General features: G+C 34.1%; 1 protein-coding gene across 4 annotated transcripts in view; it reads right to left on the bottom strand.

Annotated features, from left to right (window-relative positions):
- Positions 1 to 166: 166 nt before the first annotated feature.
- RBM27 (RNA binding motif protein 27) overlaps positions 167 to 27,029 on the bottom strand; it is a 63,726-nt gene continuing 36,863 nt past the window's right edge. For all 4 annotated transcript variants that reach the window (XM_045551125.1, XM_045551128.1, XM_045551127.1 and 1 more), the window contains 12 exons: positions 26,005 to 26,154; positions 22,588 to 22,732; positions 21,862 to 22,015; positions 19,804 to 20,100; positions 18,321 to 18,461; positions 13,599 to 13,718; positions 12,619 to 12,693; positions 12,345 to 12,509; positions 10,761 to 10,865; positions 10,454 to 10,642; positions 4,628 to 4,738; positions 167 to 3,411 (listed from right to left, as the gene is read on the bottom strand). In XM_045551125.1, the coding sequence (XP_045407081.1) occupies positions 3,328 to 3,411; positions 4,628 to 4,738; positions 10,454 to 10,642; positions 10,761 to 10,865; positions 12,345 to 12,509; positions 12,619 to 12,693; positions 13,599 to 13,718; positions 18,321 to 18,461; positions 19,804 to 20,100; positions 21,862 to 22,015; positions 22,588 to 22,732; positions 26,005 to 26,154 (1,736 nt within the window). In that variant the 3' untranslated portion in view covers positions 167 to 3,327. The remainder of the gene's footprint in view (positions 3,412 to 4,627; positions 4,739 to 10,453; positions 10,643 to 10,760; positions 10,866 to 12,344; positions 12,510 to 12,618; positions 12,694 to 13,598; positions 13,719 to 18,320; positions 18,462 to 19,803; positions 20,101 to 21,861; positions 22,016 to 22,587; positions 22,733 to 26,004; positions 26,155 to 27,029) is intronic.

Here is a 27,029-nt window from a genome sequence, read left to right as displayed (position 1 = left end):
AATATTTAACAGCCGATGACTTTGAACCCAACTTCATACTGAGGGACATTGTCTCACATACACGAACCCAACATAAAACATACATACATTAACCACTACTCTCTCTCTCACAAGCAAGCATACACACACATTTTCTTTCTTTCCAGAACAAGCAGAATTACAGCTCTTTTGGTGATTGTTATAATTTTTGGAATGGTTCATAAATTTTCCAAATTCTTTTAAATTTGTGATACTTTCATCTTTTTTTTTCCAATTGTGAACCATTCCATATTGCATCTTTATTGCAAAAGTTAACATGCTTCTTAGAAATTCAGATTGTAATTGATAAAACAAACATTACATATATGAATTTAAATGTATAAACAGTTAGAAATTCAACAATATCTCCTATTATACTATTACACAAGTTCACAATTTTGTAAAAACTATAATACAGGCATACTATACATCAAAAGGACCACTATTCCTTTTCACATGATTTTTTTTTTCTTCTTTTTGGAAATAATGATCCATCAACATGGACCTTTTTCACCTTAACAGAACTGTTTTCCAATTTATCATCTTAGCTGGTAACAGTATTTCCTCAACGTTACATGAAATTGAGGGAAATTTTGCATTTCCTTGGGGTTACCTTTTTAAAGTTGGGCAGTAAATCCACTAGTAAATCAGGCTGACCTAGATGACTGGTGGCTGTTATTGCCGATCAGCAACTTATAAAGATGTCATATACATTAAGAACAGCAATTTGCCTCAGACGCTATATGTTATTTCTGTAAATGAAGATGTCAAGAAAAGATGGTAGTTACGCAATTTTAAGAGAAATTCTTAAAGTTGGAGATTTGAAGGTGGGGGTAAAATATCACAAAGGAAATGAATATATATAAATATAAACTCAACTATTTTATGCTAACCTTAGTTTTCTAATATTATAATTAACCCATATTTTGAATTCATTTCTGAGAGTCAAACATATTTTAGAATTCTTAGAAAGGACACTTTTAAAGTATTTTAGTCCTATTTAAGGTATACTAAAAATACAAGTTTTATAGAAACGGCTTCAAACATTAATGAAAAAACTAACTATATGTTCTTCACTTTAACACCCTTCTCTTTCATCCCCTGCCCCTAATAACTAAAAGTCAAACAAATCCTCAATTCTCTCTACTGAAAATCTAATAAGATGTCCATTTTGAGGTTAAAAAATCATATGAAAAGGAATCTCATTCTGTTGAACTGTCTACTGAAAATTTTCTTACAGTCCCATTAATTTACTGTAATTTTCAGTTTCCAAATACAAAAATACAACAATTCTTATTGAAATCTATACGCTGGTAGTTTTAGTACACAAAAAAAACCAAACAAATTATTTACAAAATTATACAGCTTAAGAAAAAACTCTGTACAAAAAATATATAAATCCTTTGTTCCCTCTATCACGTTTAAACTGTCAGGACTCAAAATATTCACCACAATGAATCTTTCAAAATATATACTGACTGAGCCACAGACATCAAGAAAATTTCATTAGAGATGACGGAGGAGTAAGGAGCAAGATTGCTTATTCTAGATACCCTATTCTAATGTTTTCCTTGTTTTATAAGCTTATTTTACCTTCAGTGTTATCAGAAATATAACAATAACCTAGAAAGAGTAAGTCCTTATTATTATGAAGGGAAAATTACATGAACTTAAATGATCCTGGTTTGACACATCATTCCAGGAAAATATGTAGAAGAGAAAAGATGATCAAAATGTGGGATTTAACTTCTTATATCTAAGGAAATCTAAAGTCCTGATGGTTTTAAGTTTCTTAGTGAATAGTTTCTATTTTGCGTAAGTCTTTACCTCAGCAAACAAAATCCTTGATATAGTGATCACCAAGAACCTTCTGAAGCCAACAGGAAGTTTCAAATTTTCACACCACACATATATAAAAACACAGATGTGTATATCCTTGAAAAACTGACATCCTATGTACATTAATCATTTTATTTCCCCAGGGGTCAGTACAGTGTAGTGTTGCTTCTTCTGCTTTTCCATCTAACATTCAGAACACAAGGACATAAATTTACATATATTTTACTTAACAGATACTCTATACAGTGTACAGTAAAAATGCACACAGTAAAGGAAACTGCTTGCTGAAGGATGTATATGTTCATGGATGGCAACAAGCTACAAAATTATGAAAATATATGGTCATCTGATCAAAGTCAAGTTATGACTCCCATTCATTATACTCAGTCCCTGACCCCACCCCTCCCACACCCCCAGTCACCTCACCACCATGGTTTAAATTTAGGAAAAGAATTTCAGACACTTTTTAACCCTTTTATGTAACCATAACTAAACTGAAGCTTCAAAAGAAAAAAAAAAAAGCTGGTGACTCTCTCCTCCTCCAAATCCTTTCATTATTCTCATCAAAACATCACTTATTTATTTATCAAGGGCTGGTTTGAACCTTTTATTGGAGATCGACTTCTGGTGTCCCAAATGAATCACTTATTTCAATAATGGCTAAGTCAGGCTTATTAATAAAAAGGCAAGAAGAAAAGGGGGACAAGAAAGGGGCAATAGGTGAAAGCATTTTACATTCGGAGAGTGTTATAAAAATTTTAAAAAAGAGACCCAGCTGAACCAATGCTAAGTATCAAAACAAACAGAATCAGTAGCAGGAAAAGTCCAGGAGTTAATATGATGAGAGAATGGAAATACCACCATTGCCTTACAGAATATAAGAACGCAGAATTTGTTGTGATTTTCACTGAAATAGTACTACCACACATGAAAACCCTAAAAAAAATTAGTTTAAATACAAATTGGGCTCCTTTACAGTAAAAAAAATTAAATTTACTTTTCTTCCAAGACAACTCTTGAAAGCAAAAAATATTTTAATTACAAATATCTCCTACTATCTGACGACCCGTCCATAATAGCTCAAAGTTAAGAGATTCCAGGCAATTTTGACATTTAATGAAATTTTATCAGTAGATTATAATCCAAAATAAAATTTCTGAACACCCTGTCATTTACATCACAATCCAACACCAATAGCAACAAAAACAGGTGGTGTGGAAAATAAGGCTCTAGAGATTATCCATGTCATTCCTGTGGATCTTCACAACTGTGTAAAAGTCACTAGGCCTTTGGTGCTTTAATATCATGTACAGTTATGAGATGTGTTTAAATAGCAAACTTGCTGTCCTTAAACCTACTGTGTTGAAAGAAAAATAAAAAAAATTTTTGGCTCATTGACTTCTTTAAATAATTTTAAAAAGTTGTTCTTCTAAACAATATTTCTAAAAATTATACAGCTCGCATCAGATTTCATCTTCGCCATGAACGAGACTCATATTCATCTTCATCTTCGTCGTCATCATCATGCAAAAACAAATCTGAGGTTTCTGTTTCCTGAAGAAAGAGACAGTAAAATCTGCTTAGTGGTACAAGAACATTAAGTAAAATACTTTTTAAGCCAAAGGACAAACAGACTAATATACAAAGCCCAGGCTGGATTTACAAGCAATGCACTCAGAGTATCTTTCAGGGCAAAAAAAAACCCAAGACATTTTTTTTTTAATGGATATAAATTCTTCTTCCCAGCTAATTTGGCTAGTTTTAATAGGAGATTTCCATTCTAATATCAACAAGAAAATAAATAACATATGAACATTTAGTCGGGGAAATGAAAGAAAAAATATTCGTGAGATATGTTTATGATAAATTAAAATTAATTTTATTCTACTAACTTAAAAATGAGGAAAATAAATGACCACTCAAATGCCTAAATCTTTCCTTTTGTATTCATCCAATTATTTGGGAGAGGTGAATATACTAACTTCTCCATGACACTGACATCTCAAATCTTATTTTAAAAAAATCTAAAATCTTAGACAAAGCAGAAGTATCTACAAATATTACCAAGATAACTAAGACTTTTCTTTTTTTAAAAAAATATGGTTATGTTATGTAAAACTGCCCATATAGTCAGAGGACACTTGATCAACTATAAATGCTAGGTATCTTTTAAAACCAAGATTGTGATAAATCAGGAAAACGTTGCAATGCAGGTTAAGTATTCATTTTAATAAGCTAATTATAAATACAGGAGTAAAAAAGCAATTAATTCTCATGTATTTTAAGAGGCTGATTATTCAGTACTTGTATTATTTAGGTCCTTGGGTTTTCTAATTCTTCCATGTCTAATTTTTGCACACTCTCATTTTAACTAATTGTACATAAAAGGTAAATAAGAAACTCAAATCTATTACTGTGGAACTTGAATAAACAAAAAGCTAAAACAACCCGCTGAAGTTTAGTTTATGGAATCCATGCCCCCATTTATCAAAATAAAAATTTCTAGAGCCCAAATAAAGCCAAAATAAGAGTAAACAAAAAAGAAGAAAATAAGAGTCTCTCCTACACTAGAAGAAAATAACCCTCAAAAAAGCTTTTTATATCTCTGCACTTCTTCTAACTCTTTAATACAACCCTAGACTGGTCTTAACAGCATGTGTGAAAGAAAAGCCCAATACTTGTTTTTTAATTTATATTATTTAATGTCAAGAAAAATACATAATTAGGAAGTCATCTAAATTCAACTCTTAGTTTCAATTGTTAAATTTACCTCCTCCTTGACTTCTTCTTCCTCAGTCTCAGTAGATATAGATGGTACCTTGGGCTTGTGCCATGATATTTGTAGCCGACGGTCTTTGAATTTTGACCCTTGGTTTGCAGCCTAAAATATTTTAGAAGAACACATGAGTTTGCACTCACATTTACCAATGATTTGTTCAAATTTTGTGATATTTTAAAAGTATAATGATTTGGGGAGGAAAATCTGTTAAGATGGATCTACAATCTCCACTGAGAGCTAGAAAAAATAAAATATCTTTTAATTAGAGCAACTATACATGCTGGTTTACCTATGATAGTCCCTAGTTTATATACATGTCAGGTAACATTTAGCATTTGTCTTGCCTGGGATTATAAATTTATATAGTCACTCTACTTATAAAAGTCATGATGAGGACAACAAATATTCTTTTCTTACATTTATTAAACTTTGGCTTTGATATTTACATATTTAGACTCAAACCTTAAAAATACGTAAGTAATTCAAAAAGGTAAATCATTTCATGTATATTCATCTCATCACATCTCTTCCAGTCCCACCTTTGTTTAATAAAGCTCTTCCAATTTCCTCTTCTGAAATGCTATATGATAACAAGTACTCCTCAGCTCATCTACACATTCAACAAGTGCTGAACACCTACTATTTTAACTCAAGATAAAACCAGAGTTAAAATCAAAACCCATGGATGCTCAAGTCACTTATATAAAATGGTGTAGTATTTGCATGTAATGTGTACACATCCTCCCATATATTTTAAATCATCTCTAGGTTACTTAAAATACCCAATACAATGTAAATGCTATGTAAATAGTTGTTATACTATTGTTCAGGGAATACTGACAAGGAAAAAAGTCTGTACATGTTCAGTACAGACACAACCATTCATTTTTTCCTGATATTTTCGATCCACCATTGGTTGAATCCATGGATACGAAACCCACAGATACAAAAGGCTGACTGTATATACAATGGAAATGTGTGTATATGTGTGGTAAAAAACATCTATAAGAATGTTCATAACAACACAACACTGTTTAGAAATGTCATAAAGTAGAAATAACCCAAATAACCACCAATGGGAGGATGGAAAAATAAACTGTGGTATATTTATACAATTGAATATTATACAGTAATAAAGATGGCAGATTACTGTTACATGTAACAACATGATGAATCTCACAAATATAATGGTAAAACAAAAGAAGCCAGACACAAAAGAACACATACTGTGTGATTCCATTCACGTAAAATTTTAAAAACAGGCAGAATAATACTGTAATATTTAGGAATGCATATTTCCGTGATAAAACTAGTCAGTTCTCATTATTTGCAGTAGTTATGTTCTACAAGGTTGCCGCGAACACTGAACTAGCAAATATTGAACCATTGCTCTTAGGGAAAATACAGGGTTAGGTTCTTAAGAGCCTTCAGAAGGTCACAATATGGATGTCAAATGATTAATACATAATCTTGTTTTATGTTTCTGTTTAAAGATATCTTATTTAATATATATTATTGATCCATTAACATTGAACTCATAACCAAAAGCACTATAACTCATGCCTACCCAAATTTTAACACATGTATCTTTATAAGGCATACCACAGCCTTCTTGTAGTTAACACTAAACAGCACTTCAAAACTTCACTTGGGAGCCATTTTAAAGAGTTTAATCACCTAACAAAAAGCACAAAAAATGAGAAAAATATGACACTAAACAGACTGCAAAAAGGACATTTGTTTACAGTATGAAGGCTGAAACAAGAAGGCAGAGCGCTGCTTTATTCAACCTCAGCTGGATGTGTGTGCATCAGGGGACATGCAACTCTGTGCATGTCTACAAATGACCACAAAAGCACCACGAGTATTGATTTTGGGGTTACAAATAAATTTTAGTGAGTAGATGAATTGGCAAATATGAAACTGGAGAACAATAAGGATTGACTGTATAAAGAAAGCAAGGAGGTGATTATCATAAAATGAGGCTAATGGTCACTTCTCTGGGGAGGAGAGAAGAGACTGAAAGGGACATAGGAGCATGTCGGGGGTACTGGGGTACAGAATGTTCCATTTCTTTACCTGAAGCGGAGGTATATGGGTGTTTGCATTCTGATAAATCACTGAACTGTGCTTATGATTGGTATAGGTGTTTTTTGTTTTGTTTTAAGACAAGGTCTCACTCTGTTGCCCGGGCTAGAGTGCAGTGGCATCATCATAGCTCACTGCAACCTCAAACTCTTGAGCTCAAGCAATCCTCCCACCTCAGTCTCCCAAGTGCTAGGATTACAGGAATGAGCCACCATACCTGGCCGTATAGTTTGTCTTAATAAACATTTTAAACCATATGGGTATTGCCTTCATAATTTTTAAGGAAATATCAAATAGCTAGGATTTTTATGTGAAAATAGCAAGGTTTGGAATGCAGGCCTATATTTCTAATATGATCCCATTTTGGTAAATGATTTTAAAGTGAGAGGCTTTATATATGTATTCTTATGTACATAATTTTTTTCAATAAAGAATAGTGACTATCTTTTAAGAATAGGCAAAGGTTAATAAAAGAAGGATGATTTTTACTTTTATTAACCATATTTTTAACCATCTGCACATTACTTTATATTTTAAAAAATACTTTAAAACTCAGAATATCACCTATTAAAATACCTAATTTTTCTATACATACATACATATTCTCTTAGATGCATACCTACATATAGCTTGAAATAATGAAATATAGGGGAAAAAATTAGATGTCCATCAATTGGGACTGTCTAAATGTATTATGATACACCTATGCAATGGCAGAAGTTGTTCAGAGAGAAATTCATCTAGTCCAGCCATTTTCCCAGATCAGAAACTGATGCCAAACCTGTGCCAGTCATAATTCAATCACCTGACTGGCAAAGATGAAAAAACAAAACCCGAGTGCTATGTAGTTAAGGATAATGGGGCAAATGGGTACTCTTCTCCAATGTCAGTACAAGTATAAATTAGTACAACATTCCTGAAGAGCAATCTGGCAAGCTGTACCCAAATTTTAAATATGTATGCCTTTGATCCAGTTATCTTATTCCTAGGAACCTACGGAAAGCAATGGTTCTCAATGGGAAACAATAACATCACTCTAGGTGGTATTTTGGTGGTCACACTGACTGAAGAGTATGTACTGGCATTTAGCAGGTGGGAGCCAGGGAAGCTAAAGGTAATGTGCAGGTCTGTCCCACACAGTGAAGAATTATCTCACTCAAAAATGCCAAATCTGATATACATACATACATTGTTCATAAGACTGAAAAATGGGAAACAACCTACCTACCTAACCATCAGTGGGAGACTGGACATATAAATTATTCTTATATGCCCTTAAATAAGACAAATGTATACCTATATTCATGAACATGAACATACTATGTGTGAAAAAATAAACTCCCAAACAGTGTGGGTAGTATGTATGTTTACCATAGATATAGTGGCTGAAAAAGTATTCATAAAGACATGAGATCTCAGATTTTTTGTGCCTTATCTTTTATAATTTTTATTGTTTAAATATTCTACAAGCAGGAATTATCTTTGTAAAGAAACTTTAAAAATTAACAGAAAAAAATTAAGGAAGTTTAGAGTTCCAGTGAGTTTGTAAAGGTCACAAAATTGTTACTGCCATCTTTCACTACTAGGACTAGCTACCAAAGTTATATTTTTTTCTGAAGAATCCTCTACATAGTAAAGTGTGTAGAAAAGGTAACTTCCTGATCACTTGTGCAGACAATGACAATAAATATCGGTAGTTCACAAAACATGCACATTACTGAAAGTTTTTAACAAGGTCCGATGAAGAGTAACCAAGGAAGCTCTAGCCAGAAAAGTCTCTCCAAATGTGAAATACAGAGAAAACGTAACTTTTGTGCTGGTAAACACAAGAAACCTACTAACTTGCCTAACTATAAGGTATCACTTCCATGTAGAGTAAAATTCTCAAATATATTTTTCAGACGTGGAAGATGGGTAAAAAACCTGCCTAGGGAGGCTGTGGGGAAAAGCTGATGTGTGTGAGAAGTCTTCAGTAATTACCAAAGTACTCAGTTATTATATATGAGCTCCAGGAATGGCAAGGGTAGGGAATTAGAGGTTCTTGGCAGTAAGAACATAACAATTATAACAAATTACATAAATATCTTGGGGAGTAGAGGTTCTAAGCAGTACAGTATACAGGTTCTAAACCTCTTTTTTAAGACTCAAAGGGCTTTCTGGCTAAAGATGGGGGACTATTTTGTGTGCAATTTCACATCACCCCCATCCCCACCAAAATGAGAGTAATTTATTTTTTAAAGGAATAAATCCATAAGAAAAGAGAAAGTGAGAGAGAACACAACGAAACCGGAAAACTGGGGAGGTGGGAAGCAGAAAGACTAATGGCAAGTCAATATATAAAGCTTAAAATTTAGGCCAGGTATGGTGGCTCACGCCTGTAATCCTAGCATTCTGGGAGGCCGAGGCGGGCAGATCATTTGAGCTCAGGAGTTCGAGACCAGCCTGAGCAAGAGCAAGACCCTGTCTCTACTAAAAAAAAAAAAAAAAAATAGAAAGAAATTAGCTGGACAACTAAAAATATATAGAAAAAATTAGCCAGGTGTGGGGGCGCACACCTATATAGTTCCAGCTACTTGGGAGGCTGAGGCAGGAGGATTGCTTGAGCCCAGGAGTTTGAGGTTGCTGTGAGCTAGGCTGATGCCACTGCACTGTACCCAGGGCAACAGAGCGAGACTCTGTCTGAAAACAAAACAAAACAAAACAAAACAAAACAAAACAACATGTTTTTACAGGCAACAAGATACTGTTGAATATTTAGATGGTTCCCCTTTTCACTATTAAGAGAGTGCTACAATGAACATACTTATATAGCTGCCATTTGCATACAACCATAATTCCCTTACAATAAATTCTTAGAAGTAGACAAACTTTGGACAGAAGAACAAACTTTGACTGTAGAATTAGATCCTTACAACTTAAGGATAGCTTTACTAAAATCCATCCATCATCTTTTCATATAGATATGGTTCATCCATGATCATTTCACAATCATTAAGGAAAGCAGAACATTGAAAACACAGATTTTACTTTGGTCTTTGTGAGCTATAAAATAAAAGATCTTGAAGAATAGTTTTCTTTTAAGTTTGCTATATCTATTCAGTCACATCTAAGCATATGTATTTCTGTACTTCTTTGAAAGAAAGAACATTGTACTTCACATGTATTTCACATTTATCCAGTTATTTATGTTATACATGAGATCATATATGAAAGTGCTCTAGCACAAATAATGCTCAAAAAATACTAACTGAATGAATGAGTACTTGGAAAAGGAATATGCACTGTGTATGTCCAAAATTTTAAGACATTCGCCTGTAGCAAATCTCTATTTGCATGTTTGTCTAAAAGTAAGTGGTCATCATTACATCCAGAATAATATAAATAAACATGTCTGTTATCCTAATAAATTCTTTCTTTAAATTTTACCTCCATCCCAGATTATTTCATTATTGACTATAAATACCTGGTAAATCATGTAATAATCCTAAAACAAAAAATCAAATGTAGCCTTGGGACAACTCGTCACTACATTCAAGTAGAGTACTAAGGAATTACAAAGCAACAGCTGCTTCTTCATCTTTAAATATATTAACAGTAATTTGCTATTATTCACGTTTTTACAACTATATTTTCTAATACATAAAACATTTGACATTTATACAAACTGCAGCAAGGAAAATGCTGAATACAGTGTTTCTAGAGTTAGCATTTGCTACTTTAAAAACTTACTGAGAAATGAAGTAAATCTTCTTTTTCCTCCTCAATGAATCCCCCAACTGTTAGTGCTTTGGGGCGGTGGTCCACCACCATGTGATTCAGTGAGCCCCTTCCTCTTCCTCCACGGCCTCGTCCTCTTCCGCGACCTTGAGAGGACATGGTCTTTCCTCGACCCACAGGTAAAATACCTAATCGTGCAGCCTGAATAACAACAAGAGATAGAATGTAATATACATTGTTAGACAGAACTTTGGAAAACAGAGGAAAACTTTTTTAAGATGTTAAATGAGGTGAGTTAATAATTCCTTTTAAATCTTACCTCAACCTGTAACTGATTAAGTTTTTTCCGTAATTCTGTTGTGTCTTCTCCTGAGGATAGCCTCTTGTGGAGGTCCAGTTCAGTATCTAGTAACTCTTTCTGGGCCTTTGGAAAAATTTAAAGCAAAAAGGTATTTTCTAGATAACTTCCAAGATCTTATTTAGAACACTATAGTTACATAATTACACACATCTCTTGGGAAAACGAGAGTGAGAGGATGCAATAAACACTGGTGCTTTAAAAAAGTAATTTTATGGATTTAACAGTGCCAACATGTAGAAAGTATATCGGTGAAAAGTACTAAGCAGTATTACTGCAATAAGATGGCCTAAAAATCAGACTCTGGTAATAGTCACCTGAGTTTAGGGAGCTGAGAATAATGTTCACATAATACAGCATTATAGATGACACACAATGGGGCAAAATAAATTAAATAGTAAAAATTTATTAATAGTACAAAGGTAATAGTTACATAAATACTTTCAGACTGGAACCTATTAACTATTCTCTTTTTCTGAAGAGACAAATTATCAGTCTTTAGATGGCATGACTGTAAGAGATTTTTTTTTTCTCCTGTGTACTCTTTAATTTTTAAAATGCACATAACGTTCTTTCTGTAATGAACGAAATTTCAATAAAAATATTTTTATTATATTTCTAAAAAGCAATCCTAATGAAACACTTTACATTCCTATACTGATAGAGAACCATAATTTCAACTGTAATATAATATTGTACATAATGATTTGCAGTCTATATATCCGATAAATTTATATCCAGTTCTCAAAGGGCTGGAATTATCTAAAATCCCACTATAGAGCTGTGGTATAATGGGACCACTATCAAAAGCAAGTACTCTCCTAGGGTAAGGAAACAGATAGAAACTAATAAAATTAGATCAAATGGATCTAGAACTTCTGATTATTCTTTTCAATAGCATGCCACATTTTTTTACCCATACTAAAGCCAGTGATATCTTTTGACTTAATTAAAACGGATGGTTCTGGTCTGGTGTGGTGGCTCATACCTATAATCCCAACACTGTGGGAGACCAACGTGGGAGATCACTTGAGGACAAGACCAGTCTGGGCAATATAACGAGATCCTATCTCTATAAAAAATTAGAAAAATCAGCCAGGCATAGTGGTGTGTGCCTGTAGTCCCAGCTATTTGGGAGGCTGAGGTGGGAGGATCACGCCACTGCACTCCAGCCTGGGTGACAAAGAGAGATCTTATCTCAAAATAAAAAGGATTTTATTACAACAGTATTATAACAATAGAACAAAACTACTGAAACAGGAAATCTCTTTCCTCACCATCACTCCAGCAGTTTCATCTTCAGCACAGGGAACCAAAAAATTCAATTAAAAAACACATCTTTGTTCAAAGAGGGTATTATCACCTCTTCTCAAAGAGAGTACATAGTGTCTACAGAAACACTAAAAAAAAAAAAAAATCCCACAGCTATATAATTGCTTGCCTATAGCCCCATTAGGCTATTAGCTACTGAAGAAAGGGTTCCACTGTACATTCCATGGTAGATGTTCAATAACCCTATGTTAAATGAAAAATGCAAACAGATACCTCTGTTTTTGTCTTCACTTTAGATGGCGCGGAGACGGTAGAAGATGTTTTTAATTCATCTTTTAATTGTGAGATCTTTTCTCCAAGCTCTTTCAAAGTTTTCATTATATTTGCTCTTTCTTCTGGTTTCATGTTTTTGTTTTTTTCTAGCTTGGATATTAGCATCTACAAAATAAACAATATACATAAGCCTTAAAAACTTTGCTACTATGTATATCTTTGTAAAATCAATTCTATGTATCAATTCCATGTGCAAATAATGAGCTCTTCTTACCTTTTGACATTCTATTTGTTTTTCTAACATTTCTTGCCTCTTTTTTCTCATATCTTGCTGTAGCTTCATTGCTTCCTGTATGAATATGTAAAGAAATTAGTTAACAGATAACAAAACTGCCAATGATACATAACGGTCCTATACTCAACTCATTTCTTCTGGGTCATCCCTATCCAAAACAGATTTTCCTCATAATCAAAAATTAGCTGAAACCAGAGATGAAACCTTTGAATATATTTTCCCCAACACTTCCAATACAATAGAGTTTACATTTATAACTATACTCAAAAAATATTTAAAATACTGGACACTAACTAGCTTTATCTATGAGGTTTACTGACTGCAATGACCTGAATGTCTTTATGAAGAAAAATAGCTGTTTAAACTTGCCAATAAGCCAAATCCTTATTTTTGAAGTTTAAAGTTTAAAAATTTGAGATGCAGCTATAGATTAGAAATGATAGCAAAATCTATGGATTTGGCCACAGAAATTTTGCCTACCACCCTCCTGTTAATTAAATCTCTAATTATACTGAGATAATATATATAAATATTTTATCTGAAAAACCCTATGTGAACTTAAATCTGACAATAAAACTCTGAACTGAATCATGTTAATACCTATTAAAACATAAATGTTACACTTTATGTGAAACATTATTTAACTTACAAAACCAAAAAGGAATTTAAAAAGAAAATAAATATTGAAAAGTATCTGCTTCTTTTCCTTGGAGAAATAAAAACATGACAGGAAAAAATTTTAATCCTTGTGTTTGATGTGGCCACTGAACGGCAATTGTGAAATACTTTTTCAGTATGTTCATCCTTTTTTTTCAAGTGTACATTAAATAGAAAAGAAGCTAAATAACATTATGATGCAGTTTCACAACAACATGAATTGATTTAAAGTTGTTAACTTAATCACTTGAGAATTCAATGGGTCCTTTCCTCTGTAAGGCAAGAAGAAATACGACTGTTACCTGTTTTTTCTTAAGAACTTCTTGAACATCATGAGTTTTAGACCCTGAACAAAGTTTTGAAGGTGTCTTTAAGTTTGAGGAACTGTAAATCATTTTTTGATGGCCTGGAGATGCAAATATCTTAAAAAAAAAAAAAGCACAAACAAAAATAAATTTTAGAAATGCTTAAATAATTTTTTAGAAAGACTGCATATATTTCTACTCTTGTTAGGAGTTACATTTTCTTTTCACATTTAAAATGGCATTATAAAAACTAGTTCCTTATATATAATTCAATTGTTAATTAAAAGATAAAAGCAAAAGTTATTTTTAGCAACATTTTGCTTCTGAATGCAATCCCACATTTTTCTTCTCTTTAAATTTTATTTTATTTTATTTTATTTTTGGAGACAGAGTCTCACTCTGTTGCCCGGGCTAGAGTGCCATGGCGTCAGCCTAGCTCACAGCAACCTCCAACTCCTGGGCTTAAGCAATCCTTCTGCCTTAGCCTCCCGAGTAGCTGGGACTACAGGCATGCGCCACCATGCCCAGCTAATTTTTTCTATATATATTTTAGTTGTCCAGCTAATTTCTTTCTATTTTTAGTGGAGACAGGGTCTCGTTCTTGCTCAGGCTGGTCTTGAACTCCTGACCTGGATCGATCCTCCCGCCTTGGCCTCCCAGAGTGCTAGGATTACAGACATTAGCCACCACACCTGACCTATTTTATTTTTTTAATTGCAAGAAAAAGAACAGCAGTCCCTGGCTGGACGGTATCATTGTTAGTTATTTTCCGTAAGTGAGATGCCAAATAAAAACCCATGCTTCCCATAAGTGGAAACCCTTCTAAGATTTAAGCTACTTTACAATCATAATCTCAATATTGTATTTAATCAAATGCTATGAGTTTATATTCAAATATAAGACAATAGTTGGTTCACAGATCTGACTTTGCAAGCAACCAAGAGGTGGCCATTGTCCCTGTGCTGGTTTTGGTATTTGGATTCCTTTCTTCTTTTGAACAGATGACTCTCCAATTAATCTCCCGTGTCTTTAAGGCACAGTAGAGCTACATGGTACACTACAATCAATCCAGTTCAAGTCTTCCCTATCATATTCTGTTCTTTTTTTAACTTTTTATTAATAATTAACTTTGAATACATGATACAAAAAATGCAGAAAATAGTATTAAGAAATTCACGGAAAATTCAATCACGTAAACAATATATTCAAATATAAGGTCTTCTCTCAATCACTACAATACTTAATTATCCTCAAAATTAAGTTACTTTGGCTAGGCACAGTGGCTTACACCTTCAGTCTTAGCACTTTGGAAGGCCGAGGTGGGAAAACCGCTTGAGGCCAGGAGTCTGAGATAAGCCTGGGCAATAAGTGAGACCCTGTCTCTACAAAAAATTTAAAAATTAGCTGGGCATGGTGGTATGCAACTGTAGTCCCAGCTACTAGGGAGGCTAAAGCAGGAGGATCACCTGAGCCCATGAGTTTGAGGTTGCAGTGAGCTATGATGAAACCACTGCACTCTGGCCCAGGCAACAAAGCAAGACCCTGTCTCAAAAAAAAAAAAAAAAGCTACTTTACACAGGAAATTCCCTCAAGTACTGTAAGAACTCTGCATAGCTGATGTTCGTTATTGTTTATTATTAAAATTAAAATGGCAACACCTATAATTTACTGAGCACTAATTATTTGCCAAGCATTTCTCTTTTATGCTTTACTAACATGAAAGTTTTAATCCCCATAGCAACTCAGTTTATGAAAATGAAATTTAACCCAAGTTATCTAACTAACATAGCTAATAAGAGGCCAAGTCAAGTCAGTCAGGGCTTTCTTCAGTTCAAAGTTTGCAATCATTTTTTTCTCGTTTTTAATAATGAAATTTTTTAAACAGACAAAAGTATAGAGAATTGTATAAAACACTTGATATATCCATCATCAAGCAGCAACAATGATCGATACATAAAATAATCTTCTTCTACTTATATCCTCAAAACTACATTCTTACCCCAAATACCGTATCAACTGTAATATTTCAGTTGTGTCTCTAAAAGATAAGGACTCCCTTCATTTTTTAACATAAAACATAATACCATCATCACACTTAAAAGATAGTAAAACTTTTTAAAATATCATTAAATATTCACATCTCTAGCTTGTACTATACTTTTGTAAACAATTTTTCCCACTTGTCTGTTAAGGTCCATGTAGTGCGACTGGTTATGTCACTTTAACGTCTCCTTTAATTTGTCTCCTTTAATTCGTAAGTTTCCCTCTCCATCTCTTTCTTTTCCTTGTACATTATTTATTTAAAAAACCAGGTCACTCTTGCAGTAGTATCCCCCACAGGATTCTTTGGTAACCCCTGAACATGTTTTTCTGTCCCCTAAATTTCCTTTAAATTGGTGGGTAAATCTACAGCCTTAATGAGATTTGTTTTTCTCTTTGACAGGACTCTAATAACCTTTGACAACTTGCTGGCTTTCTGGTTTGACAAAATATCTAGGTTCATCTGTAACACTTCCAATCCCAAAGCTGGAGACAACCATTTCTTCAAGGATTCCTGGTTCCTCTGAGTGGTAGGGGTGCTCATTGCTCCTGGGCTGGTCATTGTTTCTAGATCTTTTCCGTGAACAGAATTAGGAAATTTGGGGAGTTTATTTTGTCACTTTTTTAAAAAAAAAGATAAAATACAACTTGAGTTTTTACTGATACTTTAAATTCAAATGCAGGACTGCAATGTTTTTACCTAATCTCATTTATCTTTCATCTCTCTTTTCAACCACAATGAAAATCTCAGTTATCAATGACATCACACAATTTCTCATTTGATTTATCCTACGATGCTCACAAATCAGTTTCAGAATACCAACCACTACCAACAACATGACAGCTAAAAAGAGCTTTTTTTAAAATTGCTTTTTGTCTTCAGGGTATATTCCATTAGAAATATATAGCCGAATTACTGAGTTTTAAAGCACTCTCTATGCAGATATGCCAGTTCACTTGTTTCATTTTTCTTTTCAATTTCTAGGGATTACCTCTATTTCATTTAATTTTATTTTATAATTACATTCAGTATTTAAATGATTCTAAGCCATATCTACAAAACAAGACATAGTCAAAAGTTGTCTAACTTCTATACTTGCCATTACCACCATATATAAATTATATGAATTATCTTTTTGGTTTTTCTATTATAAGCCAATATTTGTATTTGTTCACTGCCTCTACTTTCGCTTCTTTACATCAGCAGTGCCCCGCTATACATTTTCTTCTTCCAATTTGCTTTTTTTTAAATTTAGTATATCCTGATAATCATTCCATGGTACATATAAAAATGTTCCTCATTCCTCTGTAAGGTAGCATATACTCTACTGTGTGGATGTATTACATTTTAAGTAACAAGTCCCTTACAGATGAGCATTTGGGTTGTTTCCAGTCTTTTGCTATTATAGAGTCTACACTTACTAGCCTTGCACATATGTCTTTTCATATTTTGGCTAGGATACCTTTGGCATAGATTCTTAGAAGGAAGATTATTTTAGAGTAAACACATACATAATTTTGCCAGATATTACACTGCCAAATTTCCTTTCACATGGGTTGTATCATTTAGCATTTCCATCAGCATCTAAATCTCAGATACATTTGGAATTTATCCTGGTTTATGATGTAATTAAAAAATGGATCTAATTTTATCTTTTCCACATGGCTATCCAGTTATCCCAATATTATTTATCAAAAAGTCTATAACTTCCCCACTGATTTCGGATACTCTGTCATGATTTAATAAATTCCTATTTGCAGTCTATTTCTATAATTTTATCTTCTGTCTCACTGCTCTATTCATGTGTCAATATCCAATTGTTTCAATTATAGTAACTACATAGTATTTTTGGGGCTAGCCCCCATTGTTGCTCTTCCTTTTCAGGATTATTTTTAGCTCTCTTGAAATAATCACCACACTCAAGAGTCACTGTACAGATATATTACTAAAAGCAAATGTAACTGCTTAATACATATTTCAAAGTTTGTTTTATTATGACAGAACACACCTTCACTACATTCTTAACCATATTAAAGAATAACTAAAGAAATGGACTAATAAAAACATTTATCTATTAATAGCTAAAATTCTCAAAGTCCTACTTCGCTTTGAGTAGAAAAAAAATTTATTTTTTTATTTTTTTTTATTTTTTATTTTTTTTGAGACAGAGTCTCACTCTGTTGCCTGGGCTAGAGTGAGTGCCATGGTGTCAGCTTAGCTCACAGCAACCTCAAACTCCTGGGCTCAAGCAATCCTACTGCCTCAGCCTCCCAAATAGCTGGGACTACAGGCATGCGCCACCATGCCCAGCTAATTTTTTCTATATATTTATATTTTAGTTGGCCAGATAATTTCTTTCTGTTTTTAGTAGAGACGGGGTCTCGCTCTTGCTCAGGCTGGTCTCGAACTCCTGACCTCAAGCGATCCACCCGCCTCAGCCTCCCAGAGTGCTAGGATTACAGGTGTGAGCCACCGTGCCTGGCCGAAAAAGAAATTTAACTAGCAAATTTCTGACTGGAAATTAGGGAAGTTTATATGCCACACATAGGTCAGCTATCACACTTGTCTTGATTAAGGAAGTAAGACGTTACAAATCTGGATGATAATCAATTTTGTTAAGTTCCTTGTTAATTCACTAAACGACTCTAAATATATTTCAGATTCACAGAAGTGCATACCTGGCAATCCTCTCCAGCACCACCAGACTGATTCAACAAGTGTGACGCATCACTCTGGTTACCACTTGCATGACCAAGACGATGTTTAACAGGAACTTTATTAAGAACATATGCACCCGATGTCTGTGGTTTGTTAATTATCTGGATATACAAAATAAACACTTATATGGTGAAAGTTTAAAAGCAAGCCTAGGAATGGTATAAATTTAGGGTAGTGATTACCATGGGGAAGAAGGTAAGAAAATGGGAATGGGAGGGTGCTTCAATTATCTGTAAAGTTTAAGTGAGGTGGTGATTATATTATCCATACTTTTTTGGATGTCTAAAATATGTCACAACTGCATGGATATATACGCGTAAAAATTATTATTTTTTAATGTTCCCTCTAATTTGTAATGTTCTGAAAGAACTTAAGTAAGAGGTCTTAATTGACAGTAACTTAATAACAGTATGAAATGACCACCTCAAAAACATAATGCAATCTTGGGGTGCATTAACAGTACATAGTCTAATAATCACAGAGGTGATGGATGATATTACTCTTTTCTACATTATGTATCCAACATCTGGAGGAAGCATTCACCTCTGGGCTCTAACATGAAGTAGGATACAGACAAAACTGAATGAAAATTTAGATGTAAATGAGCAGGATAATAAATGGAGTTGAGGCTATGTACTAAAAGGAATACTTTTTTAAAAAAAGATCTAAATGTATTTAATCTAAACATAAGAATACCTAGGTGGAAATTATAATTATTGTCACTATCTGAATGGTTCTAATGAATAGTGATTTGTTCTTTCCTTCCTTCATCTTTTCATGCAAATCTATTCATCTGAGTAGTAAGTACCAGGCATTGTTTTAGGCACTAGGGATAGAATGAATACAACAGTCAAAATCCCAATTATCTTGGTGCTTCTACACCAGTTTTAAAAGGAACAGAATTTTTCTATAGGGGAAAAGTAGGATACATGGGTGGATACAAGGGAGACTGATTCTAACACAAAATAAAGAAGTAGTTCTATATCAGAGTTGTTCAGTGGTGGATGTTACTATACTTAGTGTCCACAAAAATCACTTAAGAGTACTTTTTAAAGATGTACATTATAGGCCCCATATCTAGAGATCAACTATATAGGTTTGGGAAGGTGAGGTCCAGGAATTTGCACCCAGGTAAGTGATTCTGAATAGAGTAGCACTTCTCAAATTTTGGGGTCCATAAGAATCAACTGCAGAGCTTGTTTAAACACAGATTCCTGAGCACCACCCATAGGGATTCTGATTTAGCAGGATGAGGTAAGACCCAAGAATTTGCATTTTTTCCCAAGAATCTGCATTTGTAATTAGCTTCCAGGAGATCAGATGCTACTGGTCTGCAGATCAAACTATGAGCTCTGATGTACTAGACCTAAGGACCAAGAATTGAGAAATACTGACCTAAAGGGCTGGATGAGAGGAACTTTTATTTCCAATGAATCAGATTACCTTTTGGATACCTCCATGTACCGTTGAGGGGGTAGACTGGGCCACCAGCACCTGCTGCTGATGAAGATGCTGTGGCAGGTGATGGTGCTGCTGTGAGAGGTGACTAAGTGTTTGCTGTTGTTGCAGGAGCAGCTGTGCTGGGGATTGTAGTGCTGGTTGCTCATTATTTTCCCTATGCCACAGAACTCGAATGAATCGGTTGTTTAGAACTGCTTCTGTGCTAGAGATGGCTTTCCTGGCCTCCTCGTTGGTAAGATATTGAATGAGGGCTGCTTCTGGATCACCCTTAAAAGCAACCTTTAAGAAAATAATAGAAACAACATAAATTCCCAACAACAGAAAATAGTTAAATAAATTATGGTCCATTGCTATGTAATAAATTGTGTCCCCCCACCCCCAGATTAATATGGAGCCCTAAACTCCAATGTGACCACATTTGGACATGAGCTTTTAGAAGGGAATTAAGGTTAAATGAGGTCATAGGGATGGGGCTCTAATGGATATGATTAATGGTCTTAAAAGAATTGGAAAAGATCTCCCTCTCTGTCTCTCTGCCACGCGAGGACACAGTAAGAAGCCAACTGTCTGCAAGTTAGGAGGAGAGCCCTCATCACAAACTGAATTGCCCAACACTTTAATCTTGGACTTCCCAGCCTACAGAACTGTGATAAAATAAATTTCTGTTGTTTAAGCCACACAGTCTGCCAGTCTATGGTATTTGTTATAGCAGCCCAAGCTGACTAATTATACCTAGCTACATTAAGCTATCTAAATTTTTCTAAATGCCATAAAGAATTATGACCCATGAAAACTTTAAGAGAAAATAGATATAGACATTTGGGATGATTATATCTTTTATATTTTTTAAGCATGTGAAGCATTTTTTTTCCTGTGACTCCACTGGGAGCAGAATGTGAAGCATTTTTAAAAAGAGAATGGGTAAGTATATACATTCTTCCATATAAATACATAAAAACATATGTCTTTTAATTAAGAGATGCCGGTTACTTGGTAGGCTGAGATGGGAAGATCACTTGAGGCTAGGAGTTCAACACCAGCCTGGGCAACACAGCAGGATCCACAAAAATGAAAAAAATTAGTTGGGCACAGTGGCACATGCCTGTAATCCCAGCTACTTGGGAGACTAAGGCGGGTAGATCCCTTGAGTCCAGGAGTTCGAGACTGCAGTGAACTATCATCATGCCCCTGTACTCCAGCCTGGGCAACAGAGCAAGACCTTATCTCAAAAAATAAATAAACAAACAAACAAAAGATCAACAGTCATTACTGCCAAGTGGCAAAATTTGGGTGATTTTAATTTGTGTTTAATGTATTTCCAATTATTTGTAAAACTAAACATGTACTACTTCTGCAGTCAGGAAAAAAACTGCATAAAAACCTCTCGAACACTTTGGTTCAATTCTTTGAAATACCAAGTACCCCAATACTACCTTCTTAAACTAAGATACATTTTGATTTGATGACAACACTTAAGTATAAGGGGTAACTGAAATTCCAACTTAATCTAGTCATCAAGTACCCTCAGTTATAGCATAATACCCAACCACAAATTCATAAATTCAAATATCTAACTAGCAGACAGTGAAACATAAAAGTTACAATTTATTTGATCTTGCATAACACATTACACTGCCTAAAATTCTCAAGATTAGAATCATCCTCAACAAATTACTATTTCACACAATATAAAAATCAGTCAGAAATTACCAAAAATCTCAGCTACCTAGTTATTAGCTACCTAGAATATTAATGCAGGTTTAAAAAAAAAACCCATTTGTTCAAAGACAGAACTCTGAACAAAAATACAGGAGCTAGCCCAATGTCTTTCAGGAACAGGTTGCAGAAAAGAACCAAATGAAGGCAATTTAACAATTTCATAATAAAGGTGGGTATACAGATACACAGTGGAGTTTACAATACTTATCAGAGATAATCAGAATAACGACTGACTCATTTGAGCAAGCTAAGCTGATACAAATACTTTTCAAGACCCACAAAATGCCTGGATTATGACACAGACATAGCCACATTTTTTACCTGGATGTTAACAATAGTTCCAAATTTGCTGAAGTGTTCATTGAGCTTGGTAATGTTGTTTAATTCCTGAGGGATTTTCTTGACTTCTAATTTGGTGTTTGTATACTGATTCTTTCGCAAGAACCCTGGTTTATTCTGATTGTTATTCCCTTGCCTGAAAGGAATATTAATAGATCTTGATTAATTCCCCACCTCATGCCTAGCCAAGAGATACATCAGCAAAGAGTGTAAGTTTATATTTATTTAAAAGTACCTTTCGTAAGCTCTTTAAGATTCTTAAGATATTACTAAGCAATTTTCACATCATTCTTCTTATATAGGAATAGAACAGGTAGGAAGAAAAGAGGTCCAATTGACAGCAAAATTCATATGTTAAAAAAGCTACCACAATTATTAAGGAGTCTAATATTAAAGTAAGGAATGACCAGTCTTTTTCAACATCTGCAAAGGTACAGAACTATTTTTCTTCTTTTCTATTTATTTTCAGTTTCTTAATAATTTTTAATATTAGGTTAGGTGAAGAAATACATAGGTACAAATTACAAATATCTATTATGAATATTCTGTTAATTTTTAATTTTTAGGACATTCTAAAGATATCTCCTGGAACCCTAACTTTGAGACACATAGTTTGAAAATTATTGATTAGTGACAACTCTTAATTTTATGAATAATACAAAAACCAACGACACCAATTAGACGTTACTAATTAGCAAGTTATCTTACTTTCCCAGCCAAGGTTTCTTTGTGAGCGGCCCTTCCAAACCACTCATAGCTCTTTTTCGGCTATCTGGTTCAAGAACTACTCTGGTTATGTTGCTATTAATCGAAACAGGAACTGGTGGTTCAGTCTGGATCACAATGTTAGCAGCTGTTGGAAAGAAAAAATCACATTGTTGGGTTTCTGAGGAGTTTCAAATGATTAAAATATTTAGTCTAAAAGCTAAAAAGAACTACAAATAGCTCAACTGCTATCATTTCCTTTTTAGAAATGCCTAACATTCAGAAAAAATTAACAAATGTCTCCTTTGCAAATGTCTTTCTCCTTTTTTAAAAATATAACTCCAAGTTTCAAAACTTAATGGTAACCCCAATGTAATAAACCGACTCAGGCATGGATCAATCAATGGATGCAAAAAATTACTGGCGAAAGGCTGTTGGAGAATAACGTATTTATATGGTACCAAAGTACTACTCCATAAATTACTTACTTTTGCAATGGAGAGATCTAAATTATCACCTTAGGCAAGCAATCAAACTTAGCACCATTAATAGAGGGACATTATTTGCCTCCTGATGTGATATAACAAGAAGTTCACCACGTCATAAGGATTAAATATTATTATGGAATTATGATTTTCTTATGTGTGACAATAATACTGTGCTTACAATAATACTGTGCTTATACAGGACTATCTTATTCTTTGGTGTAAGCTAAAGGACTTAAAGTATTACAATGTCTACCACTTACTTTCAAGTGGTTCAAAAAAAAAATGTGAGGGAAGGAGAGGGAAGAGAGAGACAAGAGAGAACACAAGCAAGCATTCATGACCAAAGGTGACAAAGTATTAACAACTGAACAACTGGTAAATCTAAGTGAAAGCATTCAGCTGTTATTTCCAAACATAAAAGTTGGGAAGAAAATCCAAAGCCAGTGCTACAAATTAGCACATTTCACTCACAACAGTTGAGACTAAAATACTATAAAAAACTGACTTTTTAATAGATTACCTGTGGGTAGGGAGAGGTGTATTGAACAAAAAAGTAAATAACAACACAAAATTATACCTCTTATGCCTGAGTATTTCCCCTAACTTTAGCAACTCAACCAAGCAAATAACAACATATGCAGGGCTGGACGCTGGGATAGAGACATGGTGGGGAGCAGTCTGTTCCATTTCATCTGTGTAACACAGTCAGGGAAATTACTATGTAAAGATTCATTCATTTAACATTTTGCTATTTTACAGCTCAGCAACTGTAGTAGACCTTGGGTATAAAAAAGTGAATAAAATAGACATGATCCTTGCCTTTGTAGGACTTGTGTTTTTAGAAAGCTAATGGATGAGGTAGAAATTGTGATGGCATAAAGCATTCTAGAATTTGAGATGCCATTATGTCTTTCTTAAATAGTTGTTAACACTACCACTTCATATTGCCTAATGCTTTTCTTTACTGAAGTACATTATTAAAAAGGAAAGACATATAGCTAGAGGTTAAGTGATTTGCCCAAGATCACAAAGCAAGTCTGGAGAATATACAAACCACATGACCTTCTATACGGAGAGAGATTATCTAGGGATTACAGTGTATTAATGTACAGATAAACCAGATTAGTGGCAAAAGGAAGACTTGAAATCATTGAGAACATGATCTTTCCACTAATTTCAGGTAATTCAGCAACAATATATGCATTACAGCATAGAAGGTAAGAATATATTCTTTGGAATTAGATTGGGTTCAAATTCTAGTTCTGCTACTTAATAGCTGTGTGACTTTGGGCAAGTTCTTTAACTTTTCTAAGCCTCAGTGTCTTCACTTGTAAAAAGAGAACAAAAATAGGCCGGGCGCAGTGGCTCATGCCTGTAATCCTAGTACTCTGGGAGGCCGAGGCGGGTGGATCACTTGAGGTCAGGAGTTCGAGACCAGCCTGAGCAAGAGTGAGACCCCGTCTCTACTAAAAATAGAAAGAAATTATCTGGCCAACTAAAAATATATATAGAAAAAATTAGCCGGGCATGGTGGCGCATGCCTGTAGTCCCAGCTACTTGGGAGTCTGACGCAGTAGGATCCCTTAAGCCCAGGGGTTTGAGGTTGCTGTGAGCTAGGCTGACGCCACGGCACTCACTCTAGCCCAGGCAACAGAGCGAGACTCTGTCTCAAAAAAAAAAAAAAACAAAAAAAACAAAAATAGTACCTCTTCTATGGAGTTGTAAAGATGAAAGATAATATAAATAAACATACTTAGTGTAGTCCTGACAAAAAAAAAAACTGTTATCTTATAGTTGTAATAGTATCATTAATGACAGCAAAAAAGAGTGAATAAAGTCAGGATAGAAAAGAAGGTAAGAACAGAAAAATGTTCACCATGTGACTATATCAGAAAACTATTTTCAGTATGGCCCATTGCCAATCACTCAAATTGGAATTAAATATTGGAAATCTAACTATAATAAGTTACCAAAATGAAATCCCATCAAACTTGTTAACCACTCCTTTTTGTGGGAGATGAGGAAGGAGGTTATCAACCTATATTAAAGGTAAATGCTGGCCAGGCACAATGGTTCATATCTATAATCCTAGCACTTTGGGAGGCTAAGGCAGGAGGATTGCTTGAGGCCAGGACTTTGAGACCAGCCCTTGAGATCAGCCTGAGCAACAAAGCCTGACCCTGCCTTTACAAAAAAAACAGAAAAATTAGCTGGGTGTGGTCATGCATGCCCGTGATCCCAGCTACTCAGGAGTCTGAGGCAGGAGAATTACTCAAGCCCAGGAGTTTAAGGTTGCAGTGAGCTATGATACCATAGCACTCTAGACCAGGAAACAGAGTGAGACTCTGTCTCAAAAAACAAAAACAAAAGTTTGCATTTAATCTTTCTTGGTTTTGTGTTTAATTTTAAGGTTTGTGCCTAAGCTTTGTAAAAGTCCTAGCTAACATATAGTTGCAATTGTAAGTGTTAAAAATGGTCAAATGATAATTTTATTACAATGTTTTAGGTTCTCAATATTATTAGCATGAAGCACAGCTCTCAAGATACAAGGTAGGCACTGAAATGATCAGTTCTTGGAGGGCAAGGGATCAAGGGAATCAATGGATCAGTCATTTCATCTTTCTATACCCAGTATCTAGTACAGTGCCCCGCACAGTTAAAACAGCCTAAAATCCTACCAAGAAAAGCAATTAAATAATATTAGTATTATTTGTATTTAAAAATAAACATATTCTAACTATAGCTTTAAAATGAAATTTGGAGACAAAGTTATTTAAAATATTTGAGATAATTATATGGCACCTTTCAAAGAGATGGTATATAAGTAATTTAGACATTAATTTCCTCAAGCCAGGTCAGAAATGCAAATGTAATAACTATATCAAACTATTACACAACATTTAGCATCCAAAAAAGCTCAATGCATTTTTACCTCTTGGATTTGCATCCATATCTCCAGATGTTAGGCCAATCAGGTTGGGGCGCTGTGTCTGTGTTCTTGAAAAGAACTGTCTGTACTGAGATCTACCAGAACTGGTAATACTAGGAGCTTCTGGGTTATAACCATCTGGTTCATAGGTATCTGAGGGAAAATAACAAAACACATAACAAATCAGTCAGGTTAAACTATTTCTCAATGTTATAAAATAAACTGCTAAAAGATGTATATTCTTCAATAAAATTACATCAACTCATACATATATAGCCATCCCTCACTATCTGCAGGGGATGGGTTTCAGGACTCTGTGCAGATACCAAAATCCATAGATGCTCAAATCCCTTATAGAAAATGGCATAGTATTTGCATATAACCTATGCACAACCTCCTATATACTTTAAATCATCTCTAGATTATAATACCTAATATAATGCAAATGCTATATAGTTGTTATGCTATATTGTTTTTTAATTTATATTATTTTTTATTGTTGTATTATTTTTTGTTCTTTTTCCCCAAATATTTTCAATCTGTGGTTGGTTGAATCCGCAAATGTGGAACCTGAGGATATGGAGGACCAACTGTATTTCTCTTTGTGTTACAGTACATACATACACATTTTGGAAGTGGAAAAAAATGCTAATATTACAAAACACAGATACATGCATCCATTCTTAAATATCAACGTATTTGCAGATTCATTCACTCAGTCATTTCTACCCTGTGTATTAAACACCTAATCCAAACTTCAATGGACATTTTTAATATAAATTTTCATGTACGCAAACACCATATATGAAGAGTTGATTGAATTTCCTTGGTTATCTATCATGTCTCACCAATTTCTACACACTTTTTTAACTAAGGGGAAAAAAACCCCAATCTATTCATTTGGTTATTTATACTTTAAACTGGCGAGGTAACAGCTAGTCTCATACATAAAATATATTTCAAATAAAACAGCTAGATAAGATAAATTTTATATCTATAAATGTAACAATGATTTTACCACCACTCCC

Source organism: Lemur catta, chromosome 5, assembly GCF_020740605.2.
Source record: "Lemur catta isolate mLemCat1 chromosome 5, mLemCat1.pri, whole genome shotgun sequence".
NCBI lineage: Eukaryota > Metazoa > Chordata > Mammalia > Primates > Lemuridae > Lemur > Lemur catta.
Note: the sequence above shows the minus strand (reverse complement) of the source record. Positions and strands in the feature narration are given on the sequence as shown.